This window comes from Myotis daubentonii, chromosome 1 (genome assembly GCF_963259705.1).
Source record: "Myotis daubentonii chromosome 1, mMyoDau2.1, whole genome shotgun sequence".
In the NCBI taxonomy this organism is placed as follows: domain Eukaryota; kingdom Metazoa; phylum Chordata; class Mammalia; order Chiroptera; family Vespertilionidae; genus Myotis; species Myotis daubentonii.
Genome location: NC_081840.1, coordinates 92,328,971 through 92,349,989, shown reverse-complemented (window position 1 = coordinate 92,349,989; position 21,019 = coordinate 92,328,971). Strand labels below are relative to the sequence as shown.

The window sequence follows — 21,019 nt, the reverse complement described above, 5'->3', positions numbered from 1 at the left end:
AATTTCTTTACAAGCCCTCCTTTACTCCTAAAAACTTGGTTTCCTTGCTATAAATGTTCCAAAACCCAACTTTTTCCTTTGTTGCACTAGTCATGCATATAACTAAATAACAAATCATATGACTACTTGATGCTCATCTCTCCACTAGATAGTAAACTCCAAGAAGAACCAAGTATAGTTTGTTCATGACTCTATTCCTAGGCCTAGATCAGTTCTTTCCTATACTATGTGCTCACTAAATGCTTATTAAATGCAATAAATGATGATAACTCATTCCACTGGGTTACAGTCAGCTTTAGATGCTTTGGTAGTCATCATGTATATCTCTTTAAATTGACTTTGCAAGTTTCTACTGTGATCCAATAATGGCCAATTTTATGTTTAATTCTTAGAAGGCAAGCTTATTTCCCTTATTAAGAAGAATTTAGGAATATTTCACTATAACCACCAATCCCAACAACCACTTTCAATATTAGTAATCTTAAACCAGCCAAACTCACTTATTTTTAAATGAAAAAAAAATCAACTTTAATTGCATTTTAAAAGAAATTTCTGCAATTTACAATATTTGAATATACTTTTTTGCCGAGTGTTTAAATTTTTGAAATTAAAAGGATAAAAAGAGAATTTAAGATTACTTAGTTCCTTTCCATGGAGAATACAGCACTTTCAGCCCTTTATTTCAAGGAGGCCACTCTGTAGGAGATGGACCTCTGTGACCATCTCCAGCATGGTCAGGTTTTGATGGAATTTGCTGAATTTCCCCAGGTCAAACAGAACGCAGGGAGGAGGAAGGAGGATATAGGAACAAAGAACTGTGTATGTGGGCCAACTTCATGGTGGAAAACCTCTGTCCCACACACCACCCCCCCCCCCGCCCCCCCCCCCCCCCCCAGTGCCCGCCTCGGCTAGACAGGGGGAGATGGAGGCGGCTAGAGAGGGCCTCAATCCAATTTTTTAAATGGTCCAGTGGAAGATAGCAAGACCTAGGCGATGTATGAGGAAACAGGTGACCCCATAGTACTCAGCCAATGAGGAACTGGAGGGGAGACTGAATAAATAGACTGTGTTGGCTGCCCCAAGTGTACCAATACAATAGCAATGAACACCCGCTCTCATGGACATATTAAAAGTCTCGTGTTCTTTATAAAGAACATTATAACCTGATGAACAAAAAGATAGATACAGAGGCAAAGCATCCAACAGACTATCAAATTATAGCAGGAAGGCTGGGGAGTGTTGGGGGGGGGGGAGGTAAGAGATCAACCAAAGCACTTGTATGCATGCATATAATCATAACCAATGGACACAAGACACTGGGGGGGGGGGGGGGTTGGGTAGAGGAAGCCGGGGGAAGGTCAATGGGGAAAAAAAGGAGACATATGTAGTGCTATCTGTAATACTTTAAACAATAAAATAAAATTTAAAAAGTCTCACTTTTGCCATACTTCTGTCTCTGCGGCCGTTATCTGAATTCGGACAGGTGAGCATTTCTCACAGTAAACATATTTTATTAGTGCAAAGAACTTTTTGAGTGCACGGGTCAGGACAGAGTGTCCCAAAAAGCACTCAGAGAGCTGCTTGGCCTCACACAGAGTAGCACTCTTCCATCTTGCTGGAAGGACAAATGCCGGGTGTCTTGCCTTCCCAGTATGTTCTAATTCACTGCCATTTGGAAGATGCCCTAAATTCAGAAGTCCCTATACAATGGTTGCCTGACCCATTGCATGGCTGGAGTCCACTTCAAAACTTTCATACATTGTTTATTCCCTTTAGCTTTCCACTAATTCAATAGGAGAGAAGTTATGAAAGTCCAGATATGAGCTAGTGAAACAAGTGCTGGCCAGGTTCTTATATGTGAAGCTCATCAGGCAAATTTTAAAAGTTGTCTATAAATGTGGGGTGAGGTAGAAAGGGGTAAAGGTGTTAAAGGAACCAGATTCAAAAGATCCTCATTTCACTAGTATACCAAGCCCCCAGATGGGTTCCCCAGGCAGGGTTGTTGAGAAACTGCTTCCTACTGCTGCTGTGGACACTAATAGTAAGAGAAAGGTAAAATGTTCCTAACCAAAGAAAGAGCAGGTATCCCCATCACCAGTAAAAAGTCAAATATATTTTCATTCTTGTCCAAAAGGTGCTTTTGCTATTGTTCTATTAATAACTAGAGGCCTGCCCCAACTGGTTTTGCTCAGTGGATAGAGTGTCGGCCTGCAGACTCAAGGGTCCCAGGTTCGATTCCAGTGAAGGGCATGTACCTTGGTTGCGGGCACATACCCAGTATGGAGTGTGCAGGAGGCAGCTGATCGATGTTTCTCTCTCATCGATGTTTCTAACTCTCTATCCCTCTCCCTTCCTCTCTGTAAAAAATCAATAAAATATATATTTTAAAAAAATAAAAATGACTAGAGGCCCAATCACAAAAATTTGTGTACTTGCGGGTGGAGGGGGGGGTCCCTCAGCCCGGCCTGTGCCCTCTCGCAGTATGGGACCCCTCGGGAGATGTCCACCTGCTGGCTTAGGCATGCTCCCCAGGGGACCTGGCCTAAGCTGGCAGTCAGACATCCCTCTGGCAGCCTGGGAGCCCTCGGGGGATGTCCATTTGCCAGCAGGGAGCAGGCCTAAGCTGCAGTCGGACATCCTTAGCGCTGCTGAGGAGGCGGGAGAGGCTCCCACCACCACCGCTATGCTGGCAGCCATCAGCCTGGCTTGTGGCTGAGCAGAGCTCCCCCTGTGGGAGTGCACTGACCACCAGAGGGCAGCTCCTGCCTTGAGCGTCTGCCCCCTGGTGGTCAGTGTGTGTCATAGTGACCAGTCATTCCCAGTCGTTCTGCTGTTAGGGTCAGTTTGCATATTACCCTTTTATTATATAGGATAGGAGAAGCACAAAAAAAGGAGGTGAGACATGCATGTCACTGTACAGCTTCACCAGAAAGGTGCAATTTCACACTCCCAGGGAACCACTGGCCCATTCCCCCCAGATCACTAGGGGAAGACGGCCAACAAAGGGAGATAGATGCAAGCCCAATGAAGTTGGGGTGATATAGGGAAGGTACTTGCCTGTCAGTCAAACCTAGAAACAGAGATTATTGGCCAGAATAGGCAGAGCCACTGCAAGCACAAGAAAATTTGGGAACACATAATACCCTAAACAAAGGAGTTTGCTCTCTTGTTGCTCTTGGCTCACTCTTGACCCTCTTGCATTCGCCCATAGGTCCATGGTCATGTGGACCCCGCAGGCAATGGACTAATGGACTGCAGCAGGGAGCACAAGTCAAGTTAGCCTGGTGCTGGGCTGGAGTGTGCAGACATAGATGGAAACCCTGGACATCTGGACACTGGGTCTGATTTCAACTCTGCTGAAATCAAAGCTATGCTACTATGGCAGGACTGATGGAGAGGGCACCTTGGAAACTCAGGGATTTAATTCCATGCAAATAAGAAATTACTTGTTCTCCGTGCAAGTCTGAGAAAACCCTTTTTCTCAGGATATTGCAAGAAACCCACTCTTACCAGCAACTGGCAGAAATGAGGACCTCTCCCCACTGGTAACACTTCCGTGGCCCAAAGTGTCTTATGTAATATTACCTGCAAATTATAACCTAATGAAATTCTGGCTTTTGTGCATGTTGGATTGTAATGCAGCGCTTTCAGAAAGTCCTTCTGTGCTTCTTTGACACCTTCATCGTGACCATATTCCATGTAAGAATTTCCCCGTCCAATGTAAGCGTCCACAAAACAGGGATTAATACTAAGAGCCAATGTGAAGAAAGTGACAGCTTCTGCAAACTCTTTGTTTCTGAAAATAAATAAAATTATTTATGCTTTCTGTTGAGTTACCTAAGTACTTTCCTGTATATAAAATTTTCATAAAGATTTACATTAACCCTTACAAAATATTTTTCACTTTTATTGTCTATCCATCATGGGAAGTAAGAACATGAGTCCATATGACCTCAGAAAGGCTGAAGGGGTTTTTGAAGATTCTGGTAAAAGGGAAAAAGGGAGGTAAGAGCCATTTTCATAGCAGAATATGCTGGGATAATATTCTAGAGTTCTTTTTTCAGAATTACAAAGGGCTGCATGGCATTCCTGAACCTGTTTTTAATTGCTATCTGTGGCCAATATGGGGATGGGGGGGTGAAGGTATATAAATGGAATACACTATTTAAAGCAGATTATAATAAATTTATATGTATTTAATATTTCCTTATACAACAAAAGGAACCAAAATGTTATACATGGGAGTCCTTACTTCAGATCTATAAAGATAGGCCCTTTCTTTTTGGACACCAAGAGAAAAGAAGAAAAATGCATTTTATTTATTAATTTGTAAAAATATTTAACTATTATGCTAAGTGAAATAAGCCAGTCAAAGAAAGATAAATACCACATGATCTCACTCATTTGTGGAATATAGAGAACAACATAGACTAATGAACAGGGACAGACCCAAAGACAGAGAAACAGCGATCAGACTATCAATCCTCAGAGGGAAGGCAGGGGAGGTGGTGGTGAGGGGAAGAGATCAACCAAAGGACTTGTATGCATGCATATAAGCCAAACCAATGGACACAGACAACAGGGTGATGACAGCATGAGTGGGGGGGAGGGGTTTAATGGGGGGATGAGGACACATTTGTAATACCCTAACCAATAAAGAAATTAAATATATATATATTTAAATAATTAATATATATTTAACTAAATAATAACTCAGTTTTTCTTCCCTATTTATTCTCTTGTGGTACGGGTGAGGGCTGATAAGGGAATCAAATATGTTTCATAAAGGAGTCACTTTTCCATCTCATATGCATATCTAATAATTACATTTAATCTCAATTAGCCTGGAGAAAGCCATTTTTCTATACCTATCTAGTTATCAGCACTAGCATGTAATGAGCATCTAGTCTGTTTCAACTAAGTAAATAATTATTAAACTTTAACATGGAAAGGAACCTTGACAATCACCTACCAACACTTCAAAGCAGGTGACAACTAAAAATCAAGTCCAGGGGAAGTGACAGTGTCAAAGCCAGAGACACCCAGCTCCCCACATCAACACGGAAAAAATGATGCAGGTGCCATAATAGAAACAGCAATTTCATGTTTCTGAAGATGAGTACATCACAGTGTCCTGTAGATTGAAGCTCTTGTTAAATGATCACATGGCAGTTAGCAATGAAAAAATGTATAATGTCAGGATACATGTTCATCAATACATAAAAGTCTTAGGTATCAGTTACCACAAATATAAAAGTATATTAAATTTGATTTTCTAAAATAAGATGTGTTTGTATAAATAATGTGATCACTGACAGAGGTGCGTCTTCTCATCAGCGCCCATCCTTCAGTCCGGACTGTGAGCTGAGCTTGCAGTCTGGGCCACAGACGGAGGCCACCACATTTTCTAAATTAATCACATACGTGCCCAGATGTGCCCTACTGAGTTGTACAAATAAATCATAAATACCTCCCCACACTAAAGAATGCGGCTTGCAGAGTCAAAGTTTCAAAAATATTTTATGCAAACATAAGAATAGTAAAATCAATGTTCTGAGGTAAAAAAAAAAAAAAAAAGTGGCTAGGATATGTAACTGCGTAATCATGTTCTCCCTCTGTGACTTTTTTTTCATATGACGATGGCTTTCATAAAGGGATCTAAAAATTAACTGTGGCACAACACTCTTTGTGGCCAAATTGGGCAACAAGTAGATATTCAGCCTAAGGAATGTTGTCTCCTAGCAACCACAGGAGGAAGAACCAGAGTTATACAAAGGCGTACTTCAAAAGTCTGCACCTCCCTGAGTTCAAAGATCAAAGCCCTAAATTTCAAATATTTATTCCTTTTTAAAATTGTTTTCCAATTGGGAAAATTTTTACTTTCCCCACTATAAGATACCAGTAATGAATCTCCAATACTGACCAACTGTGCTGCTGTGATATAAGTATGTTATAGACAGACTACCTTGAAAAGCAAAATATTTTTCCTGAAATAGATATAATGAATCACTAAATATTTCTTATTGTTAAATTCAGTAAAACTGTTAAAACTCAAAACACATGAAATTGGGACTGTCAGTTATTAGGGCTTTACCAGTGATTTAAATTCTACTTTTATTAAAGGACAATAGAGATTCTAATCAACTGATATAAGTTGGTTATTTGGAATTGCAAAGCAGTATCAGCTTAAGAAGGCTCCGCCATGTAGTATATCCAGTGATTACAATTCATGAAAGAGATTGGGAACAGACACAGAGAAATTTACTGACTCAGTTGCTAAACACAGGAATGAGTCTGGGAGAAATTTTGGAGTCTGTTTTTAATTTAAGAGAATGCAATGACCTCAGACATTTTTGGTCCATACTCACCCACCAAAACAAACACATCAGTCATCATTATTCCATCTCTTTTCAAGAATGGCAATTACTTAAAGAGATGGATTGTACAAAGGTTGCTAGAGTAAAATAGAAAATGGTGTGACTATGTTTTGCTGTTTATATAACATAAAGGTCCCAATTTAGGCCTTTAAACCCAAAGACATCTTCACAAGTTTCAGTTATTACAGTATTATGTTCATAAAATAAAAAATCTAACTTTCATAGGGAAATGTAGCTGTGCTGTGTTCCAAAAAGGAAAAAAAGAAATATTTATTTCCTAAATAATTCAAAATTGGATTTTTATACAGCCTAGTCTGTATAGTTTATGAACTACCCTAATTTCCCCTCCAATTAATTGCTATTATTTCTGTCTTAAAAAATAATACTGTAAACTACTACTTAACCAAATATATTTTATCTCACATTAAAATCTACACATGCAGAATCTCTATACTTTTAAACACAAAATGACCAGAAACTAATTTTAGATGTTAAATGTATATGTAGAAATGTAAAACTTATAATTAGTAAAAATCTATGTAATATTATCTCAGAACAAATTATAAAGTGATGTTCTGTATTTTAGCCTATGTAACTGTTTTCTTCTCCCCTACTATAACTTGACTTACTCTTACAGTAATCTCAGAAGCAGGTAATAATGTCTTAAGTAATATATTTTTGTAGACTTTATTGTGTTTTGTAGATGTTTACGGGTATTATTTTAATTAGTTATAGATTTAGAAATATGTTTTCTAAATGCAAAATTTTTAAAAAATATTTAATTTTTGAAATCACCCTCTCTTGTAGGAAACAGGGTTTTTAAAGTTTAGTTTCATTTTAGGAACAAAAATGATCACTTAATTTTATTCTTAGATGTTTCAAGCTGTGCGTGATTTTATTCTGTGTATCACTCAGGTCTTTTTCCCCAGTAAATGGGCTTGAATCAGTGGGTATCCCATGCCAGGATGCAGGTATTTGCTTGCAGTCTTGGTTAAAACACCTTATTAGAAGGTAGGAGGGTGCTGATGACACACCTAGGTGTGCTCGCCACCTCTATGCAGGGATTCTTTGTCTCTCCCCATTTTTGTCCCTGTCACTTCCACATTTTTCTCTTCCTATTCTTCTATTATTATCATTAGATGGTCCCACTTGCTTTCACTGCAACCTAAATTACATACCTGTGATAGCACAAGGCGGTAGCTTGACAAAGGTTCACATTAGTCTCGCTCAGCAATGCAGCTTGCTTAAAATCCTAAAACAGTTTCATACATTTTTGTTAGTTTTGCAACATTATCTTTTGCGCTTTCTTAAACTTTATTCTAGCTGTGTTCTACCATGAATATACTTAACACAGCATTAACAAAGACATCTTAAAACTTTTTTTTCCTTTTAGTATCACATCTAGTGAGGACGGATGGAGCAGAGGAAACCCATAACTGAAACCTCACTCAGAATATTGTGCTACTGGTCTGCACTTTCCCAGTGGTTTTGCCCTGATGTGTGTAATGAGACCTCATTTACTTTCTTTTTATTGTATTTTTTCCCCTCAGTTTACACCACCAGAGACTTGCCCATCTAGATAGAAATGGAAATTCTCCTATAGAGAAACTTGGACTTTACAGGGCAAACACACACCGAGACCCAGAAAAGGACATGCATTGGGCCTTTTTTGTGGATTAGCTAAGGCTGCTCCTACCTTTGGAATTCACACTTCTGGGAGAATTCTAGAAGCCTCCTGAGAAGGAGCAATGGAAAACCCCAAGATTTTGAGTTCGGAAGTTAGCTGGAATGGCCCTGGGAAAGAGGTTGTTCTAAGAGAATTAAACGTCTGCGAGAGAGCCTGCCTCTGCGGCCCTGAACACTGTCCTCCATTAGGCTCCAGAGACAGTGTCCAAAGTGCATCAGCTTTTCAAAGACCTACAAAAACATTCGAGGACAGAGGCAAAATAAGAACAGCACTAAATTGAAACTAATACAATATTTAGATGAATATCTACATATAAAATATCATGTAAACTGCAATGATTCTGCTTTTCCCAAAGGACTGCTTCCGCAGGCACCTTCACTGGCAGTTTTGGTTGTAACCTCAGGTGGCCAAGCTAGAACAGGAGAGTGCTGTCACCTCCTCTGGACTGTCTAAGGGACCCCCCCTCCCCCAACCCCCTCCTGGAGGCTGGCGCCCACTCTCCAGCCTCAGAGGGCCGGTGTCTGAGTTCTGGTGTCCACCCTGGAGGAAGGAGAGGAGCTAACCATAACAGACAGCCTCCCTGTCCCTGTCCCTCCTCATTTTCCCTCTTCCTCCTCCCCCTTCCACAAACCTTCCCTGGCTGTAGCAGAGGGAGGAAGCTGGCTAACTTTTCTGCAAATATTGGGGAAGCAGAGGGAGTAGTAGGGTCAAGCAGGGTCCCTGGAATCCTATTGGAGGAGGAAGGTTTCAGTCAGAGACCAATCTGTAGATATGGAATCACACTTAGATTCCTGAAGTATATTTTGATACGAAAAGGAACTATTATTGGGAGAAAATAAGAAATCTATTGTCTAATCAAATGTAATATAATCAAATATGCTACCAGATAAATCCCCCGAATACTGTTTTATTTACTGATTTTATCCTCACCTGAGGGCATGCTTAGAAAGAGGGAGAGAGAGAGAGAGAGAGAGAGAGAGAGAGAGAGAGAGAGAGAAGTTCCTTTCGGAACATGACCCAACCAGGGATCGAACCCACAACCCAGGCATGTGCCTTGGCCAGAAATGGAACCAGCAACCTTTCGGTGCACAGGAAGATGCTCAACCAACTGAGCCAACCTGGCCAGACTAAGAGGACTGTTTTAAAGTGGAAGCAAACTTAGTGAAATTGAGATTTATTACAAACGTTCCTATTTATTTATTTTGGAACTTGTGAGGAGTGATCGAGAACTTAAAAGACTGAGAATACCAAGTTCAGTTTTGTAATCAGATACAACTTACAAAAGTCAACCTGACTCGATATGTATAATTATCAGCAATAAACATGTGATGACTATTCTCATTACTTAGAATAAAGCTAATTGTTATGATTTTTCCCTTCTGCATTAATTTTTTTTCTAATATGAAGATCATAAATAACAAACCACACATAGCCACTCATACACAAAGCAAATTCCTTATTTGTAAGGACCTTCACGCCACTGTCTTTGTGTCAGAAGACAGACTCTTCACCTTGTTCCTTCCGTTCTCCTCTGGAAACTTGCTCCATCATATTCCTGCCTTCTGTATTTTTAATTCTTGTTTCATGCCCTGACCTAACATGCCTTCCACTCAACCTTCCCTGCTACAAACTACACATGGCCCAGTGTTTCTAGTTTCTGTCACCACCAATCTCCTTGAAAGCATAGCTAACACTCATGGTCTCCACACCCCCCAATTCCATCAACTTCCTAGTAATTGTGTCATTTAATGAAGGCCAATTTTATTTTGTCATTTGTAAATTGCATCGAAAGACATTTTTTATTTATTTGCTTTTATTCTTATCAAAGTAGCCCATGTACCAAGTGTATGGTGTCTAATCCCACTAGAAAACTGACGGTGCTTGCAGCAATCCCCTGCTCCACCTCTCCTTGCCCCTGAAGCCCACTCCCCAAACACAACTGTTTTTACATCTTGCTGCTATTTACCTTCAAATTTCAAAATAACATGAGAATTGTCATGTTTAACTTCCCACATAGGATAGAATTTAGCTATCTTACCCCAGCACTCCGCACATCTCCTTTTCTCCCACCATCCCTAAAAAATAGTCTCTATTTTACCTCTTAAGTGTAGGATCCTTGGCTGCCCATTCATATTTAAGTTAGAGGCATTAGAATACAGAATGGTAGTTTTAGGTGCCTGAAGATCTCTTTTCTACTATCTTCAACCTTGTGGAATTATATCTTTTTTATTCCTTTACTATCTTCCTAGTAGGTTTTCAAGAGGACAAAGAGATAAACACATGTTCTCAATCCAACCCACTTAACAATTAACTTCCTAAACAATGCCAGTCCAAATGCTGCACTCTACTTCCTGACCAAGGGTTCCTAGGAAGGCCATACAAGGATCAGTTACCTAGTATGTTGTCAGCACTCATCCCACTTGACCTCTTCGTTAATCATTCTCACTTAAAAAATGTCCCTGGGTAAGTGTTAAGACTGCTGTCTCCCGTTTCTTCATGTAGCCCTTCCATTATTCAGTCTTATATTTATTCATTGGTTCTTTATCATTTTTCTAATTTAATTTTTCGAATAATTTTTTATTTACAAAAGGAGACTTTTTTTTTTCTTGCTTTTAATTTGTGTTTGCAGGGCATATTTTTTCCAACCTTTTACTTTTCCTATCTATATCAATATATTTAAAGTGTGACTTTTGTAGCCAGAGACTTTTAAAAAAAGTTCTGATCTGATGTTTTTATTACCTAAATTGGTCTATTTTTTACCATCCTACTAAATGTCACTCCTAATATGGTTGGATTTAGGTCTACCATCTTATTATTTGTTTTCTTCTGTTTTCCTCTGTTTCCTGTTTGTTTTCCCTGTCCAGACTTACTTTAATTTTCTAATATTCTATTTTAATTAATCTACACTTTTGTTTTGTTTGTTTGTTTGACTGAGGAGCAAAAACCTGAAATAAAAGACGGGCATGAGTCACACACAGATTAGTAGGGAGAGCGTTCTATGTACAGAGAAGAGCTTGTGTGAGGACCCCGGGGCAGGAAGGGAGCCTGGCTCTTCCAAGGAAGAGCAAAATGCCAAAGTGGAGGAGCCTGAGTGCAGAAAAGAACAATGTTTGACATTGAAGTCCGATCAGTGAGTGATCGATCATGACGGGTCTTTGTTGGCCACAGTCAACAGTGCAAATTTTATTCTAAGTGTGATGGGAAGCCACTGGAGGGTTCTGAGCAGAGGAATAACGTGGTCTGCGTTACCAGTATGTTTTTAAGAGGTCTGTCTGAGGCTGTTTGAAGAACAGCATGTAGAGACAGGGACAAGAGCAGAGGCAGAGAGGCCAGTTGGGAAGCTCCTGATGTAGACCAGGGGAAAGATGCGTGAGGGTGGAATTAGGAAGATAACAGTGACAAAAATGAGAAATGACTGAATTCAAAATATGCTTTGATGGCAGAGTCTACTGAACTGTTGGATATAGAGTCTGAGGAAAGAGAGGGGTCAAGAATGATTTTGGAGCCGAAACCAGTTTGGCTCAGTGGATAGAGCGTCGGCCTGTGGACTGAAGGGTCCCAGGTTCGATTCCGGTCAAGGGCATGTACCTGGGTTACGGGCACATCCCCAGCTGATCGATGTTTCTCTCTCATCGATGTTTCTGACTCTATCTCTCTCCCTTCCTCTCTGTAAAAAAAATCAATAAAATATACTTAAAAAAAAAAAAAAAGAATGATTTGGGATAGACCACGAGCTCCTCAAGGACAGGAAATCTGCCTTATTTATCTCCACGTCTTCAATACATAGGATTTGGAATCAGGGGAGACCTGAGATCAAATCATGCCCTAGCACTTCCTGGATAAAAGACTATTTAACCTCTTTTGAATATCAGTTTCCTCATCTATAAGTTACAATTATAAATTGTACAGCACTGTTGAGAACCTGGTATGTTGATGTTAAATACCAAATAAATATGTGCCTTATAGATAACACAGGCCCTGCATTTAATTATCCAACAGCTGAGTCTTTGGCTCCCAACCCCCATTTTCCTCACTTCTCTCCTCCCAACACTGTTCCCTAGAGTTCCATAGCTTTCTTGCCTACTCCAAACAAAGAAATTCCTTAGCTCCCTCTCTGAGGAAATTCCAAATGGTATTACCTAAACCTAAAGGAGTTCAACTCTTGGAATTACATTTCATCGTAGTGTAAATTGCCTAGAATCTGGTTTCTCAGACACTTCCTTAACACATTGCAGACCAGTAGCCAGGTAAGTTTCTATTGAACCAGTACAAAAAAGTTTTACATAAATGTTAAAGGCACGTTTTAAAATTAAATACCCATTGCATTTTGAAGTTATTTATTACATGTTTTTACAAGCCAATATCTTTTTAAAGTATGATACTTTGTAAAACACTGTGTAATATGAAGCGAGCATTCTCATGATCCATCCGCAAAAATAATAAGTAATTCTACAGGGCAGAACCTCAAAATCTGACTCCAAAGGTAGAAAAATAATACAAGTCACTTTTGGAGATGAAAAGAATCAGGAAACATTCCATTACATAATGTTCTGTTGTGGTTCCTCAGAAACAAAGAAGAAGCAAAACTACCATATTCAACTGCAAACTTTTATTTGTCTTGTATCACTTAATCTTAACTCCAAAGTTAATTTAAAAAAAACAATACAAATAAGATAAAAATGAGAATGGTAAGTTTTGTTTAATTGTTCTACAAAGAAATGCATTTTTTAACCGAAGAAACCACGTTTCTTTGTGATATAACGGAGATGCTGTCTTCTACTACAACCCTGAGTGCCTGTTCCCATTATTCTCAGCAGCTTATTTTGAGCAGGTATTTTCTACTCTATACAAAACAAATGGATTTAGTTTGATATATTTTCAGTGGAGAATGAGGAAAATTATAAATGAGAGCATCAAACAGCAAAGTAAATAATACATACATCATTTTATTTGCTAAATAATTGAATTTTGTATATAGTCAAGATAGGAAGTGATAGCCTTGAACTTTCATCAAATTAGAAACTTTTTTAAAAACATATTGGCTATTTGCCTGTAATCAAAACAAAGTAAAAGTACACGTATTTTACAAAAATTCTATTAGTCAGTCAAAGTATTTCAATATGATTATTGCTAAAGTTTAGTTATTGCTCATTAATATTGCCATTTGGTAGTGAGAAAAACTTGTTCACTGTTTTCAGAAGTGAGCATGAAAAATCAAGTGGGTTCAGGTTTACCTCTAATGCGAAACAGTGATGCCCTTGTCCTAGATAGATGAGTCCACGATTAACTAAGGTATTGAATGCCACAGTTTTTCCAGCATCAAGAAGAAGCACGATTCCATAATCCATTAATGCCTAAAAAGAAAAGAATCACTTACAACCTAGATTCCGCTCTTTAGAGCCTTGCTACATTGGCCAAGGAAAAATGTGTTAATGCCCAAAGTAGGAACCCATAGTATTTAATTTGACTTACAATTCAGGGCACTAAATAATCATTTGTTGAATGTAAAGGGCCCCCTTAACTAAATACTTGACTGCTGCTGCATTTCAGTATGTGGGGCGACTGTGGCTGGACTTCACGTGTTCTTGTGAAGCGTCCTAAGCATTCCACTGTGTGCAGATGGAAGAGGCACACCACACGCCCCCATGCCGTTCCCCTAGGACCGCCCACATGAAAGCAGAGCACTTGTTATCGGTGGAAATGTAAGTTCTTTTTAGTATTTGATTGTTTTTCTCACGGAAACCTAAGCTTTATGGGGGCAGAGCTTATCCTTATGTTCCACCATTACTGAGTCAGCAACTAGCACTGTGCCTGCACAGAGTAGGCAATCAATCAATGTTTGTTGAGAGAATAAATTATGAATCAATGAAAATGGGTCTTAATATAACAAAGAAGCTTGTTAGAAAATTACTTCAAAATATTATGATAGATATATTAGGGTTTTTTTTAAAAGACATTAAGTTTAGAATTAACTCAGAGAATCTTTATTACTTTTAGCTTTTTAGTTTATTCATTGAATAAACAATTTTTTACTGGTCATCGTTCTGTACCAGGTAACAGGACCATCCCAAATTTGAGTTGGAGCTGAATCTCTTACCTCATTTTTCTACTGAACATTTTGTACAATTGAACAATTTCATCAGAAAAGGGCCAGATCTTACATGCCTATAGGACGTGCTAACTGAAAATGCAAATACATAGTATTTTGCTGTTTTCTTAGTGGTGCTCTAGTATTTCATGATTAGGCACTTAAGTGTCTAAAAGAATTGTACAGTTATGTACATTGTGGCATAATTAATAACAAACATTGCCAGGGCTGTAAAAATAATTCATAATACTTATCAAAACAAAACTAAAATGATAGCACTTTTGCTTTCATAAAATCACAGAACGTAAAACCTTTAAGATACCACAAGATCCACTAGACAGCTGAATATGTGACACAAGAGGAAACAAAAGCTATAAATTAGTTTCATGAAGGTTAAGGAGGAGGATTTGTAACACACCTCTGCTATTATTGCTAGCTTTTTAGCCTTGGGTAAGTTACTTAACACTAGCTTCAGTTTCCTCATCTGCAAAATTGGGATATTAATAAATCATCATATTGTTGCATAAAGTAATTTTGATGATATATTGATAAAACGTTTAGCCCAGTGCCTCCCACACCATTAGCTCTAAGTAAGTGGTAACTGTTACTACTTTTATTAAGGTGACAGGAACCAGAATTCACCTGTTCTTAATTTTTATGAAACCGTATCTTGGGAGAATGTCTAAGTGCACTTTCCGCAGAAAGTACTTGGGTTTTCTCAGTGTAGTGTTGGCAGTGATGCTGAGAAATGGGTGGAGGTAGACATGAAGGGAGGAGGTAGACAAAAAGGGAGGTGGCCACACTGTTACATGACATCCGTTCCACGCGCTGGAGGTCAAATGTTTTTACAAAGCCACCTACAGACTGTTAACAAACCTGTGGACAGCTGCACAGGGCTTTACTCCCTGTGTGACTTGGATGTGTTTCTAACCACTCCCGACTTCCACTTCCTCATCTGTACAATGAGTGTTTGGATGAAATGGGTTGGGTACATGGCAGCTCCAAAATAGCCAATATGATTTATTCTAGTAGTCAGGTCCCTATTTCGGTAGTTTTTCATTTTCCTTGTTCAGAGTGTGGGGCTCTGTTACCTACCGGAGATAACAAAAAGGGGAGTTCCCTGCCCCCACCCATCCCATTGTTTGTGGCTTCAGAGTTACCCAGAAAAGGCAGTGGGGGTGGGGAGGGAGTCATCAAAGACACCTGCTCTGCAGGTTACTCTGATAAATGAGCCCTTAATTAGTCCTAGGCTCTTAACAACTCCTTTGTTAAAAATTATTCATTTGCCAATGGTTCTGGAGGAAACCCAATCCTCTGGTTACCAGGAATTCTACATCCTTTGAGTAACAATGTTTCTCAACATCCCTTCCATAGCAAATAAATTTCAAAATCTCTAAATGTTTTAAACAGATTTGACTGCCTACGATTCCAGGAGACTGGGGAACATGTTCAACAGCAGGCGTGTGACGTGGTCTGCCAAAGGAATGCCTCATTCACTGTGGACCTGGATAGAAATAAGGAGGGGAGACAAGAAGACAACAGAGAAAGAGAAACAAGAGGAGGGGACATCGCACTAGGAAGACCACAGACCAGCTGCTCCCCAGTGAGGAATCTTGACTGGAAAAAGACCAAGCAGACAAAGAAAGGAGAAAGATAGAAACTCTAAAAAATGGCTTGCACAGGTAGCTATACAGGACAAATAGAGAAAAAGGATTGCTGCAGCCATCAGCTAGGCCTGCAAAAAGCACAAGCAGTACTTGTCACTGGTCACTCGTCCCATCACTGGAAATCACTCAAAACTGCTGCATCTGTGGTCTTGAGGAGGAAACTGGCCTTGCAGGACTTGCTATCTAAATGCAGAGGCCATGGAACTGTGAACAATGCACTGCCCTGGGTCGGGGGGGGAGGGGGGGGTTGTTATGCTGGTGCCAGGATGGACCATAGATACGGCCTGACACCTGGGGGCCTCCCCTACAGGGCCATGAAGGGGGCAGGGGGCATATCTGCAAGACAAAGACCCCAGTGGGATATATATAGACAGGCTCTCTGCATGTTTCTTCACTCTGATTTGGAAATTATTCCCGGAGTCCACTAGTGTTAATAAACGGGGTCCCTCCCTTTCTCTAGGAAGCGTGCTTGGTATTTCTTTGGTCTTCTGTAACAGTCTGAACACTGTGCAAAAAATACCAGCAAATTCTGAAGCAACAATATTGCTAATAATCACTGCTTAAAAGTACTGCAAATGGGAGGAACCAAGATGGCGACATAGGTAAACAATGGAAATTGCTGCCTCCCACAAAAAAATTCAAAACTACAACTAAAAGACAAACCGGACATCATCCAGAACCACAGGAAGGCTGGCTGAGTGGAAATTCTACAACTAGAGGGAAAGAGAAAAGCACACTGAGGAGGTACAGAAGTAAAGTGCAGAGGTACCGAGGGCCAAGCACGGGAAGAGCTGGCAACTGAGGATGTGGCTGTCTCTTTCAATCAGGAGGGAGTCACAAGCCCCTGACTGCTCTGAACTCCAGTTCCCGGTGAGTCTCTGAGGACCTAGAACAGCCGTGTGCAAACTATGGCCTGTGGGCCGGATCCAGCCCATTTGAAATGAATAAAACTAAAAAAAAAAAGACCGTACCCTTTTATGTAATGATGTTTACTTTGAATTTATATTAGTTCACACAAACACTCCATCCATGCTTTAGTTCCGGCCCTCTGGTCCAGTTTAAGAACCCACTGTGGCCCTCGAGTCAAAAAGTTTGCCCACCCCTGACCTAGACCTAGACTCATACAGGGAGAAACTAGACTGTCCGGCAGCGGGCAGAACTCAGAACTCGAGGGTGGCTTTCTCTCAAAGGTGCTTGCAGCGATTACCGGGACACTGAGATGCGGGGCCCCTTAGGGCAGGGCTGAGGATCAGCCAAAGCTGCTTGCTCCGCCCTGTTGATTCCCTGAGACCCCACCCCACCCAAGCTGCAGCAGAGGCATTTGCATATGAATACCCTGGCCCTTTGCAATCTGAAAATTACCTAACAAACTGCAGCTGGGCCAGACAGACCCAGAACTTCCAAGAGAAGGCCCAAGGCCCCACAGCAGCTTGCATGGCTTCACAGCTGGGCCTCATTTGGGCACCTCCAAACCCCAACAAGAAAGGGGAATCTGCAGATCTCTTCGTAGCTCCTGCTGGGTAGCCTCAGGCAGAGGCTAATTTAGCACCTCCTTAGATCCAAGAGCCAGTGTACCCAGTGGTCAGAGTGGAACCATCCAGATTACAACTCCTCAGACCCATAAGGGACACTCTCAGGGGGCAGACTCAGTGAGCACCAAAGCCCCACTGAAGCAAGTCCTGCCCCGGAGGGGTGTTTCCAGCACAGAAGTTCTCCCACCATAGACACAGCTGATTCTCACAGCCAATTGGCCTGGAGGTCAATTCCTCCCAGTGATACCTACAACAATCAAGGCTTAACTACAAGACTGTGCACCAAGCCCACAAGGGGGTGCACCAAGAGTGTCCACCTCAGGTAATTGGGGAGGCTGAGCTACTGGGCCCTATAGGATGCCTAGCACAAAAAGCCACTCTACCAACACAGGGAAGCATAAAAAATGCGGAGACAAAGAAACAGGTCACAAATGACAGAAATGGATGAAAGCAAACGACTGGATATAGAGTTCAAAACCACACTTTTAAGGTTTTTCAAGAACTTTCTAGAAACCGCCGATAAATGTAGTGAGACCCTTAAGAAATTTAGTGAGACCCTTGAGGTTATGAAAAAGGACCAACTAGAAATTAAGCATACACTGACTGAAATAAAGGATATTATGCAGAGTTCCAACAGAAGACTAGAGGATCGCAAGAATCAAGTCAAGATTTGAAATATGAGGAAGCAAAAAACAACCAACCAGAAAAGCAAAATGAAAAGAGTCCAAAAATACGAAGATAGTGTAAGGAGACTCTGGGACAGCTTCAAACGTACCAACATCTGAATTATAAGGGTGCCAGAAGAAGAGAGAGAGCAAGATATTGAAAACCTATTTCAAGAAATAATGACAGAAAACCTGCCCTACCTGGTGAAAGAAATAGATTTATAAGTCCAGGAAGCGCAGAGAACCCCAAACAAAAGGAATCCAAACAGGACCACACCAAGACACATCATAATTAAAATGCCAAGAGCAAAAGACAAAGAGAGAATCTTAAAAGCAGCAAGAGAAAAACAGTCAGTTACCTACAAGGGAGTACCCATACGACTATCAGCTGATTTCTCAACAGAAACTTTGCAGGCCAGAAGGGAGTGGCAAGAAACATTAAAAGTGATGAATGCTAAGAATCTACAAACAAGATTACTTTATCCAGCAAAGCTATCATTCAGAATTGAAGGTCAGATAAAGAGCTTCACAGATAAGGAAAAGCTAAAGGAGTTCATCACCACCAAACCAGCATTATATGAAATGCTGAAAGGTATCCTTTAAGAAGAGGAAGAAGAAGATAAAGATACAAATTATGAACAACAAATACACATCTATCAACAAGTGAATCTAAAAATCAAGTGAATAAATAATCTGATGAATAAAATAAACTGGTGAATATAATAGAATCAGGGGCATAGAAAGGGAGTGGATTGACTATTCTTGGGGGGGGGAAGGGGTGTGGGGGATGCGGGAAGAGACTGGACAAAAATCGTGCACCTATGGATGAGGACAATGGCAGGGTAAGGGCGGAGGGTGGGGTGGGAACTGGGTGGAGGGGAGTTATGGGGGTGGGGAGGAACATTGTAATAATCTGAACAATAAAGATTTAATTTAAAAAAAAGTACTGCAGCCGAAACCGGTTTGGCTCAGTGGATAGAGCGTTGGCCTGCGGACTGAAAGGTCCCAGGTTTGATTCCGGTCAAGGGCATGTACCTGGGTTGCGGGCACATCCCCAGTGGGAGATGTGCAGGAGGCAGCTGATCGATGTTTCTCTCTCATCGATGTTTCTAACTCTCTATCCCTCTCCCTTCCTCTCTGTAAAAAATCAATAAAATATATTTTTTTTAAAAAAAGTACTGCAAATGGTGTATCAGTACAAACATTTACCCTAATGAGAATTATGTAATGCATTTTAATTTATATATGTCTTTAAATGCTTATGTAAACATTATAAATCAATTTTTCATGTGACATTGTTGAGATTGTATAAGACAATTTTGTGAGCACTAATAAAAATAATAATGTCCTTTGAAATGGTTCTTTGGGTTCTCAAGTTGTGTGTGCGTGGGGAGGGGGCATATTTCCACAGGAATTATTTTTCAAAATTACAACAGAGATAATAAAAAGTATTTTACACATGCTTTACATATGTTTACAAATGCTTTAACATTTTGTTGACTAAAATGGTCATCTTACCATCTGAAGTTCACCTATCTTGGTGTAACACAATGCTCTGTTATAAAATGCTACATAACTGTTTTTGTCCATGTTGATAGCAGTAGTTAAATCTGCAATCGCTAGCTTATAAGTCTGCAAAAGAAAAAATAATTAGGTGAGAAGGGTTAGTCATAATGGACTGACATTTAATTGTAAAAGAAATTATTGATTCTATCAGAGTTTTTGGAACACTCTGTGCAGCATCTGTGATATTAAGACAATCAAGCTCATCTTTCACCAAGTTAATTAAGAAAATCTCTTGGTAGGAATTATTATTATAGTTTCTGTTACTTGCAAATAGAATTAAATATATAAAGAATTTTAATTTAGATGATTATCTTATTGCCAATGTTGAGAAAATTACACTTCTTATTGGTAAAAGAGAAGCAAGCCCTATTCCTCCAGCAAACATTCACCAGAGCTTGCTTGCTTCTGTCATTCATACTGTCGATCCCATAACCATCATGTTTTCTACCTACAGTCTCTTTTGCTTCCTATTTGATGCTTCTCTGATACCTTGTGTCATCCATTTCTATCGATAGTAATTTTCATGGATTAATAAAAAGTACAAGGTCTTAGCTTTGCTTTAGCAGCGGTTCTCAACCTGTGGGTCGCGACCCCTTTGGAGGCCGAATGACCCTTTCACAGGGGTCGCCTAAGACCATCCTGCATATCAGATATTTACATTACAATTCATAACAGTAGCAACATTACCATTATGAAGTAGCAACAAAAATAATTTTATGGTTGGGTCACAACATGAGGAACCATATTTAAAGGGCTAGAAGGTTGAGAACCACTGCTTTAAGGTATTATTTGCAAAATATTTCATATGAAACAGCTACAAAAAAGGTTCAGAACAGGAAAGTAGGAAAAATAAAGTATTCCATGAAGTATCAGATATCAGTGCTGCTACTCACACCTTTTGATCTACTAACTTCTCTTTAGGAATCAACTATATATTCAAGCAATGACTGTGTTCTCAGTGTGTATACTAGTAACTGTATTGTGTACAATAGTGAGAAAATTAAAAACTCAAATTTCCAACAATCAAGTGGTAAAAAATAAACTATGATAGAATATTATTCAGTCATTAAAAATGGTATCTTTAAAGGTTAAGTGTGAGAAGAAGGGCACAACACAAATTAAATAAGTAGCATAATCCCACTTTGGAAAATATATACCATATATTATTAGAAAAAAAAAATCAATGCAACTGCCGCAGTTTGGTTTCCTGTTACAAACAGGAAAGCTGTCCGAGGTTCCCGTCCCACCGCACTTCTGACTTACTCCGCCCCCTTCACTGTAGCCCCTTCTCACCCCACAACAAAGTTACCAAGGAAGGTCCCCTTTGTATAGAATATTTATTTTGAAGCTCTATTTTAATAGTATTTATTTTAGAAAGTCTACTATTGTAAGAGTTCTTCTGTTTGTGAAGAAAAAACAAGTTAAAACTGAATGTAC

At 39.8% G+C, this 21,019-nt stretch overlaps 1 protein-coding gene across 1 annotated transcript in view; it reads right to left on the bottom strand.

Annotated features, from left to right (window-relative positions):
- LOC132241990 (tetratricopeptide repeat protein 6-like) overlaps window positions 1–21,019 on the bottom strand; it is a 49,925-nt gene that overhangs the window by 15,613 nt on the left and 13,293 nt on the right. The window contains exons 4-7 of the mRNA XM_059710939.1: window positions 19,535–19,648; window positions 13,299–13,418; window positions 7,556–7,629; window positions 3,586–3,796 (exon numbers count right to left, since the gene is read on the bottom strand). Of these exons, the coding sequence (XP_059566922.1) occupies window positions 3,586–3,796; window positions 7,556–7,629; window positions 13,299–13,418; window positions 19,535–19,648 (519 nt within the window). The remainder of the gene's footprint in view (window positions 1–3,585; window positions 3,797–7,555; window positions 7,630–13,298; window positions 13,419–19,534; window positions 19,649–21,019) is intronic.